At 39.0% G+C, this 21,826-nt stretch overlaps 1 protein-coding gene across 8 annotated transcripts in view; it reads right to left on the bottom strand.

The window, feature by feature from the left end:
- TBC1D15 (TBC1 domain family member 15) overlaps positions 1 to 21,826 on the bottom strand; it is a 71,863-nt gene that overhangs the window by 9,531 nt on the left and 40,506 nt on the right. For all 8 annotated transcript variants that reach the window (XM_060412445.1, XM_060412446.1, XM_027967138.3 and 5 more), the window contains 3 exons: positions 20,726 to 20,820; positions 7,216 to 7,332; positions 1,723 to 1,823 (listed from right to left, as the gene is read on the bottom strand). In XM_060412445.1, the coding sequence (XP_060268428.1) occupies positions 1,723 to 1,823; positions 7,216 to 7,332; positions 20,726 to 20,820 (313 nt within the window). The remainder of the gene's footprint in view (positions 1 to 1,722; positions 1,824 to 7,215; positions 7,333 to 20,725; positions 20,821 to 21,826) is intronic.

Here is a 21,826-nt window from a genome sequence, read left to right as displayed (position 1 = left end):
CACAAGGTAATCTATTGGAACACGCCAGTATTAGCTCTTATGGAAACCACTACTGTAATGAGATGGTTAGGTAGCGTCACTGACTCAATGGACATGAATGTGAGCAAACTCCAGGAATCTGGAGGGCCACAGTCCATGGGGTCACAGAGTCAGACACGACTTAGCCACTGAACAACGACAGAAAAAGTAAATGCCATACAATTGTACTAATACTTAAAAACCTACTATAAGCTGAGATCTAAACTAAGCACTGGGGAAATACTCATGTATTTATTTTACAAAACTCTGTTGAACACACACCTCATGTCAAGCATCAGGAAAATTCTGGAAGCATATCACAGAACGAGTTAAACAAAGACATGAGCTCTTTATCATACCAGCTCTAGTGAAAAGAGGATAAACAACAAAAACACAAGGAAAACAAACAACAGTTTTTATACAATTATTATCAGTTGTACAGACCTTTATAACAAATGCCTCAGGTTTCTAGAGCACTTATGGAACTAAGTATATGGAACTAAGAAGGCAGATAAAAATCAACCAATCAAAAAGGTAAGGAACACAAACTATGATATTACCAGATTACTGCAATTAATAATCTTTCTAAATAATCCAAAAATATTAATTCATGGTAAAGGACTATATAATTTGACTATTTATTACTTTAATAGTAAAAAAATATTTTAAAACTATCAAATCTTATTAAGTATGGAAAAGAACTAGGCGAAGTAACGATGAGCTGGAACCATGGAGGAGAGACTTGAGAAAACAGATAAAACTGAGACAAATTAGAAGGGGAAATAAAAACAGGCAAGCAAGAGAGGAAGAACAGAAGTCATCAAAAAACAGAAGCAATTAAAAAGTTTCACATCTGTATCCCAGACTCAATATTACAAGGAATCACTGCATATGATTACATATTTGAAATCTTTATCCACTTACAAGCAAGCCATTTCAATATCCGACCAGCAAGGGCCAGCATTAAGTATATTAATTTTATTTTGAAAGAAGTACAGAGACCTATGTAGTCAGGTCTTTGGTTTTCATATGCTTTTATCTCCTCTTAGCCCCTTTGCTTTTTTTCCCCCTTCCACTTTCTAAAGATTACTTGAGAAGACCGTTCTATTTTATTTTCCTGTTAATACTCTCTCTGTACTATTGTCCTAGAACTCTGTCTCTAAGATACATCAATGATAATAGATAAAATGTTCTTTGCAATAATATGTATATAGACAGTTCAACTCTAATAATCACATGCTTATGAAAAAACTAAGAACGTGTCAATGTTACAAATAGTTCAAAAACATCTGGAGAAAAATCAGTCACTATAATGATAAAATCTAAAATGTTCACAAAAGGTAAGGATATTACTCGGCATGACTAAGCTTTATCTCTGAAATAGATGAAATGAAACTACCTCACAAGAACTGAATCATCTACTTCATCAATATTCTATGACTCATTACCCTTCTGCAGATCATAAGCATTTACCAATATTAAATCCTGATTATTCCTCTTCTATAGGCACTTACTATCTACTTTTTATATTAAAAATATTACCAGCATTTCCAAGCCTCTTGAAAAGTAACAAACAACTGAGCAATTCTTTTAAAGTTCTACCATGACTGGCTAAATATAAACATCCATTTTATATAATAAGATTATTATATAACTAAAATATTCAAAATTAGTTTGATTAAAAGAAGGAATCTCTCTTCTTACCATTTGGTCCATGTAGGAGGCAAAGCACCAAAAGGCATCCACTTCATTTTCCATCACATATAACAGAGGTGAAAGTAAGTCACTCATTCCTTGCACATAGCCTTAAAATAAACAAGAAAAACTAATCATACCTCTAAAAACCTGAACTTTCTGTATCCATCTATGCATATCTCCACAAACTCACTTAAAATTACATCTTTTTCGGGTTTCACAAACTTGTGTATACCGATGTTCTTAAACAATGAGGAGGAAATCTAGCAACCAGGTGAGAAATGGGAGGTGCTTGAGAGATCAAAGCAGATATGCAACTGCTGTGTGTCTCAGTGTAGGTATCACTATCAGGAGAGAGGATAATACTAAAAAATTATGTGCAAAAGCATTATGATAAAGAAGGATGATGGGAAACCCAGAGAAACATCAAACTGAAAAGAACATAGTCAAAGAAGATTTGAGAAAGAATAGTTAAGAGGAAAGGTGGGGAAAGCAAGGGAGAAGAATGTTGGAAAAGTCAAGGGGAAGGAAGCTGCAAGGTCAGAGTAGACAACACCACCAAACTGTCATGAATAAGCCAAGTGAAATAAGACCTAAAAAGGGTCCAACTGATTTAGCAACCAGACATTGGTAATCCACACAAAAATAACCACAACAAAATTACCTCTTTTAATTTCTCTTTTTTTTCCTTTTGCTATTACTCTAACCCAATCAATGCTAGCAAATGGACTTAAATCCAATCAATATTTTGTATCTAAAACTACCATTTCAACCATCTTTCTCTTGATGCTCTTACAATTTCTCAATCATGACACTAGTTTAAAGCCCTTGATTTAAAGAAAAATTGGAAAGTTAAAGAATCAGGCCCCTCCCTTAAAAAACAGAAAGTCTTCGTTTTGCTTATCATCAGACCATGTCAAAAGTCTTAAAAATCCTCAACTTTCTTAACTATTTTACAATTAGATTTCAAACTTAAAATATAGAGACCTGAATGAACCAAGGGGTAAGAGCTCTTACAAAGCCTTTTCACATACATATTATTATTCAACTTTGGTACACTTGTATATTTGTTAAAGTTACACAGAGAAGTTTTTCCCCCAATGACAGTCTGAGGAAAACAGGCTTTCATTTGCAGAACCAAAACTTACATTCTTATCATTCCCCAAAATCTATGTGCACTGAAGTCATTTAAAACAGTATGCATATTTTTAAAGGAGAGGGGATATTTCTGAAGAAATTATACATAATTTTACATCATTCTTCCTATTTTGGAAGAAAGCTTTAAAAATGACCACAGGAAGCAGGTAAACCAAGGTCTCTTAAGAAAACTTGGGTTAACAGTGTAATAAAGACAACCGTTCACTTCAGGATCTCCTTACGAACAGAAGTCTAGTTCTATCTGCTATTAGCCTCTCCCTGTCACCTGCTGCTACACCTAATCCCCATCAACCTCACTATGTCTGCACTACACCCCGTGGGAAAGCACGGCTCCATGCACATTAGTGCACACGCACACACACACAAACCTGGGGACCCTTATTACAGTGCCAAACAATGGAGTAGCCAAGACGTTTAGAGGAAAGAGCTAGAAAAAAACAGCATATGACGTGATACCTAAATGTAAGCATTTATACAAATTTATTGCAGATGCTTTTTAAAAAAATAAGACACACTTGTGATGACGAAGCTTGTGTGTCAACTTGAGTGAGCCACAGGATGCCCAGATGTCTGGTTAAACATTATTTCTGGGAGTATCTGCAAAGGTTTTTCTAGAAGAGATTAGCACTTGAATTGGTGAACTGATTAAAGCAGATGGCTTTCAGAAATGTGAGTGGGCATCATCCAATTCACTGAGGGCCTGAATAGAACAAAAAAATGGAGAAGACTGAATTTGCTCTCTGCCTGGTTGCCTGGCCTGAGACATCTATCTGCCCTCAGTGCTCCTGGCTCTCATACCTTCAGACTCAGGAATGAGACCTAGACCATGGCTCTCCTGCTCTCAGAAGGCTTTAAACTACACCACCAGCTTTCCTGGGTCTCCAGCTTATAGATGGCCAACTGTGGGCCTTTCAGTCTTCATAATTACATAAGCCAATATCTTCTAAGCAATCTTTCTTTTTTTTCCCTGGCTAATACAACATTTTTCTTAAGAAAAGAAGTAGGTTAGAATGAAGACTAGACTGTTATCACCAAAACTTTCCTACATGGCAATGACACAATGAAAGCAATGACAAACATAAAGACTAAACCAATCAAAGCAGGAAGGAAATTTATCTGAATTCAACCAAGTGCAAAGAGTACCACTTTACTGGGTCAGACTACCTACAGTCTATAACAGAACTATTTCAAAGTGTGCTATTCAAAAGATTTACAAAGCACCTTTCTTCTGGGGGAAAACGAGTTTTATTATAAAGTTATAATGAATAAAAACTTCTAAGAATCTAATTTAATCCTTTAAGTCTTCAGCTTTCATACCAGATCAGTACTGTATTTCTTCTGTAAGTTTTAGTTAAATCAACTAGTCAAATTATTCTTCATACTCTTGTTGCTTTAAATCTATTTTATTGTATACATGATGTTTTTGGGGTATGTCATGAGTTGTGGGGGTGGAATTAACATACAAATTCCTTTTAATTAAAGAAAGATTAAAGCTGTTTAAATTAGCATTCAGCGTTGTTCAGATTCTGCACTAGTGCTGACTGATATACATCTTAATCAGTACTACTACGAAGTCTGAAGAAGTTCCCCTAAATTACTTTCGTAACAAAGTTGTTTTAGTTGAGAGGTGTTAGAAATGAAATCATCATCCTAATGTACACATTCTTAAAGAGAAAAGAAAGATTTCATCTTTACATAGGTCAATTTTCCAGGTTAACTGAAGCTTATTCAGTTATTAGAGAATAAAATTTTAAAAAAAAATCTTAAGTGTTGGGAATCATTTTTTTTCTACTGGACACACGCCTGCCTTATATACAGAATAAGTATATTCTGAGTATAATTTTACCTTCTGTTGTTTATTCAGGATCATGATTACAAACATACATTGTAGAAAAAAAATAGGCACCTCCCACAGAAACACCTTAGGTGTACAGTCTACACTAAGTAAAAGTTACTCTTCCTTGAGTTCTTCTATCTGCTTTTCGTAATGTTTGTCTTCTGTCTGCTTTTGATGGTTTTTGCCTTCCTCCTCACTACTAATGAGACTGTATTAAACGCAAACACACCAATACCTCATCTGGGGGCTAAGAAGCCAAACAACTCAATAGGACAAAATCAACTACAAGAGTAAATTTACAGCCCAGGTTATTTTACTACGAGTAAACAGCAAGAAGGTGGGGGAGCTGGTAAAGAATCTACCTGCCCAATGCACGAGACGCAAGAGATGCAAGTTAAATCCCTGGGTCAGGAAGACCCCTCGATGAGGAAATGGCAACCTTCTCTAGTTGCCTTTCCTGCCTAGAAAATTCCATGGACAGAGGAATATGGCAGGCTACAATCCACAGAGTTGCAGAGTCAGACGTGACTGTCTGCTACTTCAAATCCATGTCAAACAGCAAGCAATTTGGTCCAGGGCTTTACAGAAACTACCCTGGCTTCTTTCAATGCCAGAGTTCTTAATAAAATCCCTGGGTATGTTTCAGATAACTTAAGAATGTGGGGTTAATATGGACAAATGGAAACAGCAATTTATCCAAATAGCTTGTCTGGGACTCAATACCTGGAAAGACTGAGCGTTCAGGAACGACCTCTGAGACTATACGTTAATCCCCACCTCACAATTACCTTCGGAGAGGATGCCTCTTGTTCTCTACTGTAAAAGCCCTATTTCCAACAGTGGTTAATAGAAACTGAAACGGCAATGGGTTGGGGTGCTGAACGTGTGGAGGTAAGAATGCCAGCCTAGAAAACGCCCTGGTGGTCCAGTGGCTAAGACTCTGTGCTCCCAAAGCAGGGGGGGCCTGGGTTCAATCCATGGTCAGCTAACTAGATCCCATATGCCACAACAGCCAAATAAATAAATAAATAAATATATTTTTTAATGCCAGCCTGAAAGAAAGAGCTGGGCCTCCACCCCCAGTCCAGTATCTACTACTTATGCAACCCTGAGTCACTCTCTAAATCAATATAACTTTATTCATACAACTGGGATTATTAATCCACTTCTTAAAAGAGGCTGCTAATACAATCAAAATTGAGCAGGACAACACTCGGTCACCTGAGAAGCATTCCAGTCCCTAGTATTTTCAGTGATCCAATCTGGGGTTCATTATAGGTGTGACCCGACAGGACTGGGCACATTTCACATTTTAAAGAGAAATCTGTGATATTCACTTACTGTCATAGAGGCTGATGTTGCAAGATCCTCAAGAGTTTACATCTTTCCCTAACCCACATATAAGAAGCCAAGAAGAACTCTTGGTTCATAGATACAAACAGTGAAGAAAATATACTCACAGTTCAAGATTCATTTGGGTTTAACACGACAAATACCCAACTGCCTTCTCCAAAACAAAGTTTTAAGTTCTATTAAGGTAATCTGGAAACATCTACCCTTGGTATCCTCTACTTGGGAGACACTAACATCAGTAGGTAACTGAGAAACTTGCCCACTCTTTATACTCACTTAAAGGTGGATGCTTAGGGAGTGTGTTGGTCCCTTAAAGCAACAGCTCAAGTCGTCTCATCCCTTAAAATACTGTTTCCTCAGGTTTTCTAGCCCTTAGCATCACTTTCCCCATGCAATGCCCCAATCCAACCTCCAGCCCCAGTCTTTCCAACCCATTCCTGGTAGAAAGCAGACTAACCAAGAAAGAAAGAGTAAAGTTTCACATGCCCTAGGTAATTATCTGCACCTCTTATCTATGCTATCAAATCAGTATTCTTCTTCATAAGGGAGAAGCCTATCAAAAAAAGGTTTCCAAACTTTCTCAGGTCACAGTACGCCTCAGGAATTTTTTTCCAAGGCATCCCAGGTTCAAAAATATTAATAACATTTCCATTTATTAAACATGTCCAAACAACTAAATAAATACTTATATCCTATGAACTTTAGGACCTGTTGGGCACCACACTACATCCCAAACTTTGGAATCCAATGGGATGCCACCATCCTAATCTATTTTCTCACAGTACTTGCTTATCACAGCAAAGTCAAAAACTCCTTTGTGAACACAACTTCATCAGAAGGAAGGAATGTGGTGATCTAGCGCTGAAACCCTGAACAACTCCAGCTAAGAGTTAGGGCAGTGTCCTACAGATGTCCCTGTCTCCCTCAAACGTGTGAAATACCCGACACTGGTCCCGTCAGTTTGCTGCAGCGACCTGGTGCTCTCTGCTGCTCTCTGCTGCACGGTCTGGGAACCACAGCCTTTTAAGTTTCCAGCACCCAGTAGAACAACCCCTATAAAAACTAGGTCACAGAGCTTTTTACATACGTCTAGCAGCTAAATTTAAATTCTAAATTAAACATACATCTTTAAATGAGGGTATCAGAGAACTTACCTAAATCAAAATCATACATACAGTAGGTCATCAAAATGTCATGAAGCAAAATCAACCCTGGATTATCTTGGCCTTCATAAAACTTGTTGGTTCGATCTGTTCTGTTAACATCTTTTTCTGAGAAAGAAAATCACATATTTGAAAACTTTTAGAATAACAAATTTTTATGAAGCTCGTATCATACAAGTAGCTATTTTTCTTGTTATTAATTTTACTCTTACTAAGCTTTTACTTAATGAAAAAGTTCATCAAATTCCATTTCAGATAAGCAATAAAGCTAACATTTTGAAATTTTTTTCCAAAGTCAGTCCACTTCCTCTTGGGTATATTTTAAAATATTTTTCAATTTTTATCTAAACAGAAACCTTTCAATTGAATAGTAGGAAATATTTTTAATTAATTATAACCAACACCAAGTAATAACAGCTCACATTAGTTAGCAATAAAAATGCCAATCATGAATATATGATAGACAGTAGTATTTGAAAACAGTAATGAAAAAAGTTAATATGCAGCCAAGTGTAATCAAAGAGATTTATTTTCATAATTGTTTCATTCATTGTAAGAAGTATTATCAATTTCCTTGTCATGTTCCATAATCATCTTTAGGACAAATTACTTCCATATTCTCATATATACATTATTCAGTTTATATAAGCAATCTATTTTAATTCTGAAAAAATGAAAATCCACATTTTTCTGGAAATGATTTTTAGACACTAAAAAAAGATCTGGAAACATCACCAGGAGTGTATCTCAACTGGTACCTACTAGATGCTTATTGCTGTGAAACACCTTACAATTAAAAAGGCATTCCTCAAACTTGAATCCCTCAGTAAATTAAGAAAAAATAATGTAAAGAAATTTAAAGTGATTAACCTACTCTATAATCAGTTTTGTTTAAAAGTTATAACTGTTCTCTTCCCCATCCCTGCCCCAGTAAATGGAATAATCTGAAAACATTCTCAATTAACTGTTGTGAAAAGATGAGAAGGTATTTTACAACAAAGCAGAATCTAACGTAGCATGAATTTAGATTCTGTAAGAGTGTTTAAAAAATCATAAGGACAATAGTCTAGCTTTCTGCTAAAAGATACTACACTTGATTCAATAAATATAAGCACCTATCTATAGAGCACTGTGAATACATGTTCAAACAAGGAAAAGCAACAGCAAACAAATCATGCTATAAATGTCAAATTTCATTTAAAAACAGCTTTCATTCTCATATCATTGATAAAGAGGTACATGGTAAGTAATTTTTATTAACTCAAGTGCAATTTACCTAGTCATAATGCCAACATAGAAATTCTTCCCTTACAGGTTTTTAAACACAGTAAAAAATTATTTGTGCCCTCAAGAACTATCTGTATTTCTTTCCTCTTGTGTATTTAGTAGACACGCCAGGCAGAAAACAAAAAGATATCAAGAATGATACAAGGACAGTGTTTCTAGAAAGAAAATGAGCACTGAATTTTTTTTTAAGTCCGCATTAAATCCAGCTCTCTAACTTGATGCAGTGAAGACTGACGGAGAGCACAGCTGCGCAGCCTGCCGTTTCACCTTCACCATTCCTAACGCCGAGGGGGTCCTGCCTGGCAATCATGCTCTATTTCTCTCATGCGTTCCCGTTCTTTTCATATTATTTTACATCTTCTCCTCTCCCAAGCCTCCAGTACGTTATCCTCCCCCCACACCTTACCTCTGAGGATCTTGCTTCCTATCTCTGAGAAAATGAAAGTTATCTGAAGAGAACTCCACAGATTCCTACTACTTTAACCACACAGCAGCCTCTGTACCCCTAGTCTTCCTCCTCTATCATATTGCTACAAAGCTTCCGTGATTGTAACTACAACCAAATGCCTCCTCTTGCGCACAAAAGCCATGCCCTATTGGCTACTCAAAGATAGGGTCCCAGTTAATTCTTGCCTCGTTCTCTAGTTTCATCCAGCATTCAACCATACAACTGCTTCTATCATCATAAAAATCTTTCTTAACCTCACTCTTCCCTCTAATTGTGGCCCCATTTTTTCTGGTTACAGCAAAACTTCCTGAAAGAACTGTATATATTGTCTCCATGTCCTCTCTTCCCATTTCCTCTCAAACTCAGTCCAATCAGGTTGTCACATCCACCACTCCACCAAAACTCCTTTTTCATCAAAATTTTTAGTGATCTCTTCATCACTCTGCTCAACAGTCAATCCAAGTTTTCATCTTACTTAACATCCCAGTCACTCCTTGAAATGCTTTCAGCTAACGTCAGGACAAATTCTCAGTCTTCTCTCCTTTTTCTCTGGTTGTGTTCTCACCCTCTTCTGCTGATTTCTCCTAACTGCTCCCTGGTGGCCCCGCTGGTAAAGAACCTGCCTGCAATATGGCAGAACTGGGTTCGATCCCTGGGTTGAGAAGGTCCCCTGGAGAAGGGAATGGCTACCCACTCCAGTACTCGGGGCTGGAGAATTTCATGGAGAGAGGAGCCTGCGGGGCTACAGTCCACGGGATGGTAGAGAGTCAGACACAACCGAGCAACTAACTCTCGCTTTTCTTCAATCATGCACTTAACAAAAGGCAGTCTTGGTAAGACTCTACGTAACTGTGCAGTCCATGGGGTCACAAACAGACACGACTGAGCGACCTTCTCTACAAGTTAAAGTGCCTCAGGGCTGTTATCAGCCCCTTCTTCTCTAAATGCAGCCATACCCTTGGTAATTTCATCTGTCTCCTACCATCAGTATGTTGCTGCTGCTGCTGCTGCTAAGTCGCTTCGGTCGTGTCCGACTCTGTGCAACCCTACAGACGGCAGCCCACCAGGCCCCGCTGTCCCTGGGATTCTCTAGGCAAGAACACTGGAGTGGGCTGCCATGTCCTTCTCCAATGCATGAAAGTGAAAAGTGAAAGTGAAATCGCTCAGTCGTGTCTGACTCTTCGCAACCCCATGGACTGCAGCCCACCAGGCTCTTCCGTCCACGGGATTTTCCAGGCAAGAGTACTGGGGTGGGTTGCCACTGCCTTTTCTGATCAGTATGTTGATGATCTCTACATTTCTATCCCAGCCCCTAGCTCTCCTCTGAATTCCACACATAATATATCCACTTCCTACTCTTAAGGAAATCCAATAGGCACTCTCAAACTTAACATGTCCAACACTAAATTCTAAATATTCCCCTTCAAACTTGAGTCTCCCACATTTATCCCTCTTTTAATAATAAAAAAGAAAACAGCAACTCTATACTTCCAGTCATTCACCTTAAAAACCTATTGTCATTCTTAAGTCTGTGCTCTTCTTGTCTGACACTGGTATATCTGTGAAACCTCCAAAATACATGTAAAAATCAACACTGAGACCGCCCACCCGCTCCCTCCATCCCTCACCTAACACCCTCCCCTGGAGCCACACTGCTCTCCTTGCCCTTCTCCAACCAAACACGAGGAGCTCACGTGGCAGAAACAAGTCTAGGTCACGCCGCTACCCACTGTGCAGGATGCCGTCCACTGTGACAGCTGCACGGCACACGCCCTCGGCTTCCTTCAGTCTCTATTCCAGCCACGCTCAAACACTGGGCACCATTCTCCCTCATCCAAATCACAGCAACAGCCTCAAATGGCCTTTCTACTTGCACCCTGTCCCTCAAAGCTATTCACCAGATAGGAGCCAGAGTGACTTGTTAAAACAAGTCAAATCACGTTACTCTTTGGCTCAAAATCTTCCACTGCCTTTCCATTTCCCTCATAGCAAAACTTCAAGTCTTTACAAAGCACTATGAGGCTCTAAGTGATCTGTACCAACACCTCCACCATTTCTACTGTGACCTCATCAATTTCTAAACCTCAACTCATTCTGACCACATCTCCCAGCTGTACTTCACACATGCAGAGATCCTGGATATAAACAAGTCTAACAGAGTCATTCCTTTCCGCTTGGAATGCACATTACCTAGATATGTGCATGGCTTACTCATGCCCGCTTTCAAGTTTCTATTCAAATAGAACATCCTCAGTAAAACCCTTCCCTGGTTTAACTTGGGTGACATCATACCTTGAATTTCATCTTCCCTGACTTGTTTTTCTATTCAACACTTATCACTAATAACAACATATCTTACTTACTTATCTTGTTTACTGTCTGCTCTTTCCCATAGGAATTTTGCCTGTTTTTTCATTGGTGAATTCCCATAGCCCAGAGGAAAGCCTCATATATGTAATAGGCACTCAGTTCAGTTCAGTTGTGTCTGACTCTGCGACCCCATGAACTGCAGCACACCAGGCCTCCCTGTCCATCACCAACTCTTGGAGTCCACCCAAACACATGTCCATTGAATCAGTGATGCCATCCAACCATCTCATCCTCTGTCGTCCACTTCTCCTCCTGCCCCCAATCCTTCCCAGCATCATGAGTCAGCTCTTCACATGAGGTGGCCAAAGTATTGGCGTTTCAGCTTCAACATCAGTCCTTCCAACGAACACGCAAGACTGATCTCCTTTAGGATGGACTGGTTGGATCTCCTTGCAGTCCAAGGGACTCTCAAGAGTCTTCTCCAACACCACAGGTCAAAAGCATCAATTCTTCAACGCTCAGCTTTCTTCACAGTCCAACTCTCACATCCATACATGACCACTGAAAAAACCACAGCCTTGACTAGACAGACCTTTGTTGGCAAAGTAATGTCTCTGCTTTTTAATATTCTGTCTAAGTTGGTCATAACTTTCCTTCCAAAGGAGTAAGCATCTTTTAATTTCATGGCTGCAATCACCATCTGCAGTGATTTTGAAGCTCAAAAACATAAACTCAGCCACTGTTTCCACTGTTTCCCTGTCTATTTACCATGAAGTGATAGGATCAGATGCCATGATCTTCATTTTCTGAATGTTGAGCTTTAAGCCAACTTTTTCACTCTCCCCTTTCACTTTCATCAAGAGGCTCTTTAGTTCTTCTTCACTTTCTGCCATAACTCTACACATGGACATCACCAGACGGCCAACACCGAAATCGGATTGATTACATTCTTTGCAGTCAAAGATGGAGAAGCTCTATACAATCAGCAAAAACAAGACCGGGAGCTGACTGTGGCTCAGATCATTAACTCCTTATTGCCAAATTCAGACTGAAATTGAAGAAAGCAGAGAAAAGTGATTTAGGTCAGGTATGACCTAAATCAAATCCCTTATGACTATATAGTGGAAGTGAGAAATAGATTTAAGGGACTAGATCTCATAGACAGTGTGCCTGATGAACTATGGACAGAGGTTCGTGACACTATACAGGAGACAGGGATCAAAACCATCCCCAAGGAAAATAAATGCAAAAAGGCAAAATGGCTGTCTGAGGAGGCCGTACAAATAGCTGTGAAAAGAAGAGAAGCAAAAAGCAAAGGAGAAAAGGAAAGATATACCCATATGAATGCAGAGTAAGCAGCAAGGAGAGATAAGAAAGCCTTCGTCAGCATCAATGTAAAGAAATAGAGGAAAACAACAGAATGGGAAAGACTAGAAATCTCTTCAAGAAAATTAGAGATACCAAGGGAACATTTCATGCAAAGAGGGGTTCAATAAAGGACAGAAATGGTATGGACCTAACAGAAACAGAAGATATTAAGAAGAGGTGCTGTACAAAAAAGATCCTCACAACCCAGATAATCACGATGGTGTGATCACTCACCTACAGCCAGACAGCCTGGAATGTGAAGTCAAGTGGGCCTTAGGAAGCATCACTACGAACAAAGCTAGTGGAGGTGATGGAATTCCAGTTGAGCATTTCAAATCATAAAAGATGCTGCTGTAAAAGTGCTGCACTCAATATGCCAGCAAATTTGGAAAACTCAGTAGTGGCCACAGGACTAGAAATGGTCAGTTTTCATTCCAATCCCAAATAAAGGCAATGCCAAAGAATGCTCAAACTGCCCCATAACTGCACTCATCTCACACGCTAGTAATAGGCACTAAGCAGATATTTGTTAAATGAATGTATGATTGTCTAAAATAATATGACTTCTAAAAAGACCCCTGGTAATTCTAACATGCAGTCAAAGTTAGGAAACAATGCTCTAAAGACTGGCATTCCTGCCTCTATTTTTCCCTAGGTGATAGCATCTATTACCATGGATATTTACATTAATAACCAAATTTATACAACCTACCCAGACTACTGCAGATTACTGCCACTTGACATTCCATTTGTATGTCCTACCTTAAGATATATACGTAACATCTAATTCAATTTCACTATACCCCATGCCAACAACTCCATGCCAACAACACTATACTTTGCCAACAAAGGTCCATCTAGTCAAAGCTATGGTTTTTCCAGTAGTCATGTATGGATGTGAGGGTTGGACTATAAAGAAAGCTGCATGCCAAAGAACTGTGGTTTTGGAGAAGATTCTTGAGAGTCCCTTGGACTGCAGGGAGATCCAACCAGTCCATCCTAAAGGAGATCAGTCCTAGGTGTTCATTGGAAGGACTGATGTTGAAGCTGAAACTCCAATACTTTGGCCACCTGATGTGAAGAGGTGACTCATTTGAAAAGATCCTGATGCTGGGAAAGATTGAAGATGGGAGGAGAAGGGGACCACAGAGGATGAGACGGTTGGATGGCATCACTGACTCAATGGACATGTGTTTGAGTAAGCTCTGGGAGTTGGTGATGGACAGGGAAGCCTGGTGTGCTGCAGTCCATGGGATCACAGAGTCAGACACGACTGAGCGACTGAACTGAACTGATACTCCATGCATCTCAGTAAGTAGCACCACCAAATGATCAATTTCTCAAGCCAAGAAACATAGTCCCATCCCTAATTTCTCACAAAGTCTTACCAATTCTATCACAAAATATAACTTGTATCAATCTCCCTCTCTACATCTCCACCGCCACCGTCTCTTGTTTTGGAGTCATTCCTACTAAGTGGTCTCCTTGTTCCTACTCTTATCTTGATTCAATCCAATTTACATACAGCAGAAAAAAAATGACTTTAAAATATAAATAGGATTTTACTTCAAATACTTCAACAGTTCCTCTTCATATTTAAAATAAAAGTCACCTTCTTGGCATGATCCACAAGCCCTCAGCTTATCTGCATTTTTTTTTTTTTTTTTAAATACAGAGGATTCAGGGCTTCCCTGGTGGTCAAGTGGTTATGAATCCGCTTTCCGATTCAGGAACACAGGTTCGCAGGAATACAGCTTCGATCTGTGGTCCAGGAGGATTCCACATGCCGCAGAGCAGCTGAGCCCTGTGCCACGTCTACCGAGTTCACGCTCTGAAGCCCAAGAGCTGCAACTACTGAAGCCTGTCCAGCTAGAGCCTGTACTCAGCGACCAGACAAGCCACCAGTGAGAAGCCCGCATGCCACAACAGAGAACAGCCCCCGCTCTGCACAGCTAGACAGCCCACACGCAGCACTGAAGACCCAGCGTGACAAAAATAAATTAACTGAAAAAATAATAACTACAGAAAATTTATACCAAACAACAACAAAGAGCTTTTGGTAATTTTTTCTAAAGTCCTAAGGAATATTTTTGGGAAAAGTATAACAGGAAAAAAAAATGCTTTTAAACGAATGCATTATATACTTGTAAAAAGCACAGTATAGCTGAAAGATCTGATTATGAAAGTGTCTATGCTATAGAATGATCCAGATAGATGACTTAAGATAATTTACTAACCTTTTCTGAACTTCAATTTCATTATCTGCTAAAAATGAGAAAATTACACTAAACTCTGCCTCAATTCAAATTACATAACAGGCATTTAAAACGTCTAAATTTTTCTTTCAATTTCATGGAAACTGAAAACAGGACACAGGAAAGAGTGACAAGATCAGTCATCACTGCGACTGCTTGATAAAGGGAAGAAAGGACGGCATGCGGAAGGAAAGGGCTTAAAACACTGGGTTCGTTTTTCTCTAAGATCCCTTTCACTCCCAATGTTTCTAAGCAAGAAGCAACAGTGCATTATCGTTTTTCCTACTGAAACAGAAAATAGTAGGAGGCTTCAGGCGGAAACTTCAGATAACCCCATTCCTCAAGATTTCCAAACTTTTGCCTTAACTGGAGGAAGGATGTGGTTTCCTCTGGTCTAATTTATTTTTCAGGAAAGTAAAGATTTTTTCAATCAAATAAAGATCTCAGCATTTGTCTTTATGTCTACAAAAGCTGCCAAATCAGTCTGTTATGCTGGGATTCCTAACTATGATTTAGAGAAATTTTTCTTCCATGGGATGATAGTGATGATCATGGTGGTCAAAAGCATCCCTCAAATCTTTATTTATAAAGCTACAGGTACACAAAACCAAATGCAAGAATTTTACAAGTAAGTTTCACTACTAACAAAAACTATCCTAAAATTATATACAGGCCATGCAAGAAACAGTAAGCATTAAAACTGGATACTGCTCTTATTAACTATATGACTTTGGACAAGCCATTTATGCTCTCAACGCTTCAGTTTTCTTATCTGTAAAATGGAAGTTATGAATGGAACTTGTCAGGTAAACATGTATAGCAGTAACTATGCACACCTTCAGTAACGTATACCAACCTGGCCTTCATCATAAGAGCCAGACAATCCGGTAACTATTTGGTAAAGGTTAATTCTTTTAATGTAAAATTCTATCAAGTATCTCTTCTTCAGAGAATAAATAGTCCCAGATGAAGTTATTCAGTTCTTAAATATTGATAAAGATTTACTATCTGGAGTCATTTATTTGAATAAAAAATAAAATATATGTATATTTAAAGAAGGTCTTGAAGGATATAAGCCAAAGCCTCTTAACCATTGCTGTTTTCTTTGAATGACAGAAACAAAGATTTTTATTTCATTCTCTTAGGCTCATCTATAGTTTCTAATTTTTCTACAATAAACAAGGTATTTCTGTGAGGAATACGATTATTTTTTAATGAAATTAACAAGCAAATAAAGTTAACATTTCTTTAATTCATGTTTTGGAACTCGAAATGTATTAGTACTTTTACTGGCTGCACTCATATTCCTATTGGAAGAGACAACCAAGACTATTAAACACACATTTTAATATATTAATTATTAATATATTAATTATATTAATATTTTAATTCCATTCTGATTTCTCTTTTTTAAACTATAACTGACTTACAGTATTATATTAGTTTCAGGTATGTAACATAGTGATAATATTTTTATGTACTATACTCCATTTAAAGTTACTACAGAATAACAGCTACATTTCTCTGTACTGTACAATATATCCCTTTGCGTAACTATCTCATACATAGTGTGTATCTCTTAACCCTACCCCTATCTTGGCCCATCCCTCTTCCCTCTTCCCATTGATAACCACGAGTTTGTTTTCTACATCAATTATTCTGTTTCTGTTTTGTCACATATATTTGGTTCACTGTATTTTTAAATATTTCATATATAACTGATAATAGATTATTCATCTTTCATCTTTCTCTTATTTCACCATACATAACACTCTCTAGGTCCAGCCACACTGTTGCAAATGAGAGAATTTCATTTTTTTTTAATGGCTAAGTAAGGTCAGTTTTCATTCCAATCCCAAAGAAAGGCAATGCCAAAGAATGCTCAAACTATCACACAATTGCACTCATCTCACACGCTAGTAAAGTAATGCTCAAAATTCTCCAAGCCAGGCTTCAGCAATACATGAACCGTGAACTTCCAGATGTTCAAGCTGGTTTTAGAAAAAGCAGAGGAACCAGAGATAAGATTGCCAACATCTGCTGGATCATGGAAAAAGCAAGAGAGTTCCAAAAAAACATCTATTTCTGCTTTATTGACTATGCCAAAGCCTTTGACTGTGTGGATCACAAGAAACTGTGGAAAATTCTGAAAGAGATGGGAATACCAAACCACCTGACCTGCTCTTGAGAAACCTATATGCAGGTCAGGAAGCAACAGTTAGAACCGGGCATGGAACAACAGACTGGTTCCAAATAGGAAAAGGAGTACATCAAGGCTGTATATTGTCACCCTGCTTATTTAACTTCTATGCAGAATACATCATGAGAAACGCTGGGCTGGAAGAAGCACAAGCTGGAATCAAGATTGCCGGGAGAAATATCAATAACCTCAGATATGCAGATTTCACCCCCCTTATGGCAGAAAGTGAAGAGGAACTAAAGAGCCTCCTGATGAAAGTGAAAGAGAGTGAAAAAGTTGGCTTAAAGCTCAGCATTCAGAAAACAAAGATCATGGCATCTGGTCCCATCACTTCATGGCAAACAGACGGACAAAAAGTGGAAACAGTGGCTGACTTTATCTTTTTGGGCTCCAAAATCACTGCAGATGGTGACTGCAGCCACGAAATTCAAAGACGCTTACTCCTTGGACAGAAAGTTATGACCAACCTAGATGGCATATTGAAAAGCAGAGACATTATTTTGCCAACAAAGGTCTGTCTAGTCAAGGCTATGGTTTTCCAGTGGTCATGTACGGATGTGAGAGTTGGACTGTGAAGAAAGCTGAGCGCTGAAGAATTGATGCATTTGAACTGTGGTTTAGAGAAGACTCGAGAGTCCCTTGGACTGCAAGGAGATCCAACCAGTCCATTCTAAAGCAGATCAGTCTTGGGTGTTCATTGGAAGGACTGATGTTGAAGCTGAAACTCCAATACTTTGGCCACCTCATGCAAAGAGCTGACTCATTCGAAAAGACTCTGATGCTGGGAGGGATTGGGGGCAGGAGGAGAAGGGGAAGACAGAGGATGAGGTGGCTGGATGGCATCACCGACTCGATGGACATGAGTTTGGGTAAACTCCGGGAGTTGGTGATGGACAGGGAGGCCTGGCATGCTGCAATTCATGGGGTCGCAAAGAGTCGGACACGACTGAGCGACTGAACTGTAGTACTATTTTTACTATTTTGAAGGCCCTCCATACTGTTTTTTATAGTGGCTGCACCAACTAACATTTCCCATCAAGAGTGTACAAGGATTCCTTTTTAATCATATCACCAACATTAGTTATCTGTTGTCTTTTTAAATGACAGCCTTCTGTCAGGTATGAGGTAGTATCTGTGGTTTTGATTTGCATTTCTCTACTGGTTAGCACTGTTGAGCATTTTCTCATGTGGCTGTTGGCCATCTGGATGTCTTCGTTGGAAAGTATCTATTCAGGTCTTCTGTCCATTTTTTAATTGATTTTTTGAGCCATTTATGTATTTGTAGGTGCTAACCACTTAAAGTTCCTATCATTTACAAATATTTTCTCCAATCCGGCAAGCAGGCTGTCTTTCATTTTGTCAATGGTTTCTTTTGCCATGAAATAGCTTTTAAGTTTTTATTAGTTCTATTTGGTTACTTTTGCTTTAGTTTCCTTTGCCTTACGAGACAAAGCCAAAAAAAACAATGCTATAATTTACATCAGAGTACTCTGCCTATGTTCTCTTCTAGGAATTTTATGGTTTCACACCTCACATTTAGGTATTCAATCCATTTTTAGTTTTCACTTTTATATTCGGTGTGAGGAAATGTTCAAATCTGTTTTATACACAGCTCTTCAGTTTTCCCAGCATCATTTCATAAAGAGGCTATTTTTTCTGCATTATATATTCTTTCCTTTGTTGTAGATTAAACAACCATAAGTATGTGAGTTTGCCTCTGGACTCTCTATTCTGTCCCATTGGGACCTATGTATGTTTCTGTTTCAGTACCATGCTGTTTCCCTAACTGTAGCTTTGTAGTATAGTCTGAAGTCAAGAAAGCATAATACCTCCAGCTTTTTTTTTGTCTCAAGATTACTTTTGCATTTTGGGGGTCTTCTGCAGTTACATTATTAATTTTAGGATTATCTGTTCTAGTTTTGCGGAAAATGTCATACATTTTTCAACCCCCCCCCCCTTCTGGGATTCCCATAATGCAAATGTTAGTATAGTTCACGTTGTCCCAGTGGTCCCTTACACTGTTCATTTTTCTTTTCTTTTTGCTGTTCTGGTTAGATGATTTCCATTATTCTATCTTCCAGACCATTTATGTGCTCTGTATCATACAGTCTATTAATTCCTTATAGTGTATTTTTCATTTCAGTCTGTATTTTTCAGTCCTTTTTTCTATTTTCTGTGTTATTACTCATAAAAACACTTTGACTTCTTTATCTGGTAAACTGCTTATTTCTGTTTCATTAGCTGTTTTTTCAGGGGTTTTCTCCTACTCTTTCAATTGAAACAAATTCCTGTCTTCTTGTTTTGTTTAACTTTTACCTAATTTCATAGAGGAACAGCTTATGGGTGTCATTATGTGGGGAAATCCCTATACAGTCAGCATGTGCCCATGGCTTTGGAGGAAAGCTGGATCCATCCTGAACACAGCTCACGTTTTCCCTGAGAGCATGATGGTAGCTATCACCTTGGTAGGAGGTGTGGCTCAAGATGGAGGGGCTAGGGCCAGAGCCGGGTATGAGCTGGCTGTCTGACCCTCTGCTGTCATCTCCCTTTCTGGGACAGGTTCAGGACTCAGATTCCTGGAGCATCTTCTCGTGTCCCAGGGGTCAGTCTGAGCGGATCCTCTTCCCTCTAAGTGTGTACCCTATACACCTCTCCCAGTGGGAACATTGCTAGAACAAAAGGGGCTAGTGTGGGCACTCCAAGTGTTGGGGCATGGGCTATGGGTCCTGCAAAGGTCACTGATCCAGACTGCTTCTCATATTCTGCCTGTAATGCGTGCCCACATCCTGCTCATATGCTGCTTCAGGCCTGAGTTGCTTCTATATCTCACAGCCTGTCACCCAAGTAGGGCTATAGAGTGTCTGTTTAGCTCAGGCCAGGACGTGCAAGGGTGGTTATGGGAAGCCCACCAGCTACTCCCGCAGCTTTCGATCCACCCTCTCCACTCTGCCTCAGGTAAGTATGAGCACTCTCCTCAAGAGCAGAGTTCAGGCTTCCTACAGGCCTCCTGTTAGGCCCACTCACCCTCCAACCAGCCAAGGGGGCTCATTTCATGTGCTGGACCCCATGACTGTGGTACCCAGTATGTGGCTCAACCCACTCATTCCCCAAGGAGGACCTCTATCCATGTAATTTCCCGAGTCCTCTCCCAGCGACACAAGTCCCAGCCTCGTCACCTGTCTTCCTTTCCTAATCAATATCATGTATGTCTTTCTCTCAGCTTTGACTGTGTAGGGGTCTCTTCGCCAGTCTCCAGGTACTTTTCAGTGAAAACTGTTCCACGTGTAGATTTTTGATGTGTTTGGGGGAAAGGTAAGTTTTGCATCCTCTACTCCATCTTGTCTCTCTGAGACACAGCTTTATGACCTTATTATCTGGCCCAAATTCACAACAATGCTAGTTTCCTCAGAGGGCTAGAGAGCCAGGAAGAGGCTTGCAGCTAGAAAGAGCACCTAAATCATACTCTGAAGGCTGTCCTAGGAGGTTTGAGGTATTTTCAAGGCAAGAGTCTTTGCCACAAGCCTCTAACTTTTTATTTGGGCCCTAACTCTTACTATATACTTTCATTTCTTAAATCTCACCAAAACTTCCATGCAACTCTTTCAAACATTTCCAAAATTAAGAAAAAATTACCGATAAGACTTCTATAATCTCTTAACCTCGAATTTCTTTTCTCTTGTTCCTCGCTGACAGATTTCCACTGCAGTTTCATTCTGAAGTATTCATCACTACAAAAAACAATTTTACACCAAAAAAAAAAGAAAAGTTACTTGAATACCTAAAAAAAAATTTTAATGTATTAAAGCATTTATGATGCTGCTGCTGGTAAGTCGCTTCAGTCGTGTCCGACTCTGTGCAACCCCATAGACGGCAGCCCACCAGGCTCCCCCGTCCCTGGGATTCTCCAGGCAAGAACACTGGAGTGGGTTGCCATTTCCTTCTCCAATGAATGAAAGTGAAAAGTGAAAGTGATGTCACTCAGTCATGTCCAACTCCTAGTGACCCCATGGACTGCAGCCTACCAGGCTCCTCCATCCATGGGATTTGCCAGGCAAGAGTACTGGAGTGGGTTGCCATGCTAGTGAGATATAAATTTACAAATGACAGTGAAATGTTTGAAGTTATGATAAATTAGTAAAAACAAAGGAAAAATAAAATAACCTTAGGTCATAAGCTTTGTTTAAACTATGTGAATAATTTACATGAGACTTTAAGGAAACATTATTTAAATCCTTAAATCAGACCTAAACTTATTCCTGTCATTAAATACTTTATAACCACTAGAGTTTCTGAATAATGACAAATATTCGGTTGGCCAAAAAGTTTGTTTGGCCAACCCAATATAACTTTTTGGCCAACCCAATATAAACCTAAGGAAAAAAAATTTCTTTTTTCTTTAATGTAACATAAGAGTGCCATTTTCCAACCAGTTTACTGCAGAAATTTGTTGATGTGAAAATGTCTAAGAAGTTCTGGCAAACATATTGAGATGAGAAAGGACTGTGAGTTTGAATATATACATGACTGAAAATGAGCTTTAAATTAAAGGTTAGACTGACGAACTGGGAATAAGTAAAACTGGACAGTTGGTCTGTGTTTCTTTTTAAGTCTAACTAATTGCTTAAAAACAGAAACATACTTTCCCAAAAAAAGAATCAAAGACCAGTTTATAAGAGCACCAGGAAAATAATTTAAAGGTAATTAACCTAAACAGCAAATACGCTTATGAACCAT

The sequence above is a fragment of the Ovis aries genome, chromosome 3 (assembly GCF_016772045.2).
Source record: "Ovis aries strain OAR_USU_Benz2616 breed Rambouillet chromosome 3, ARS-UI_Ramb_v3.0, whole genome shotgun sequence".
Lineage (NCBI taxonomy): Eukaryota > Metazoa > Chordata > Mammalia > Artiodactyla > Bovidae > Ovis > Ovis aries.
The sequence above is the reverse complement of the archived record's forward strand: the minus strand, read 5'-3'. Positions and strand labels throughout refer to the sequence as shown.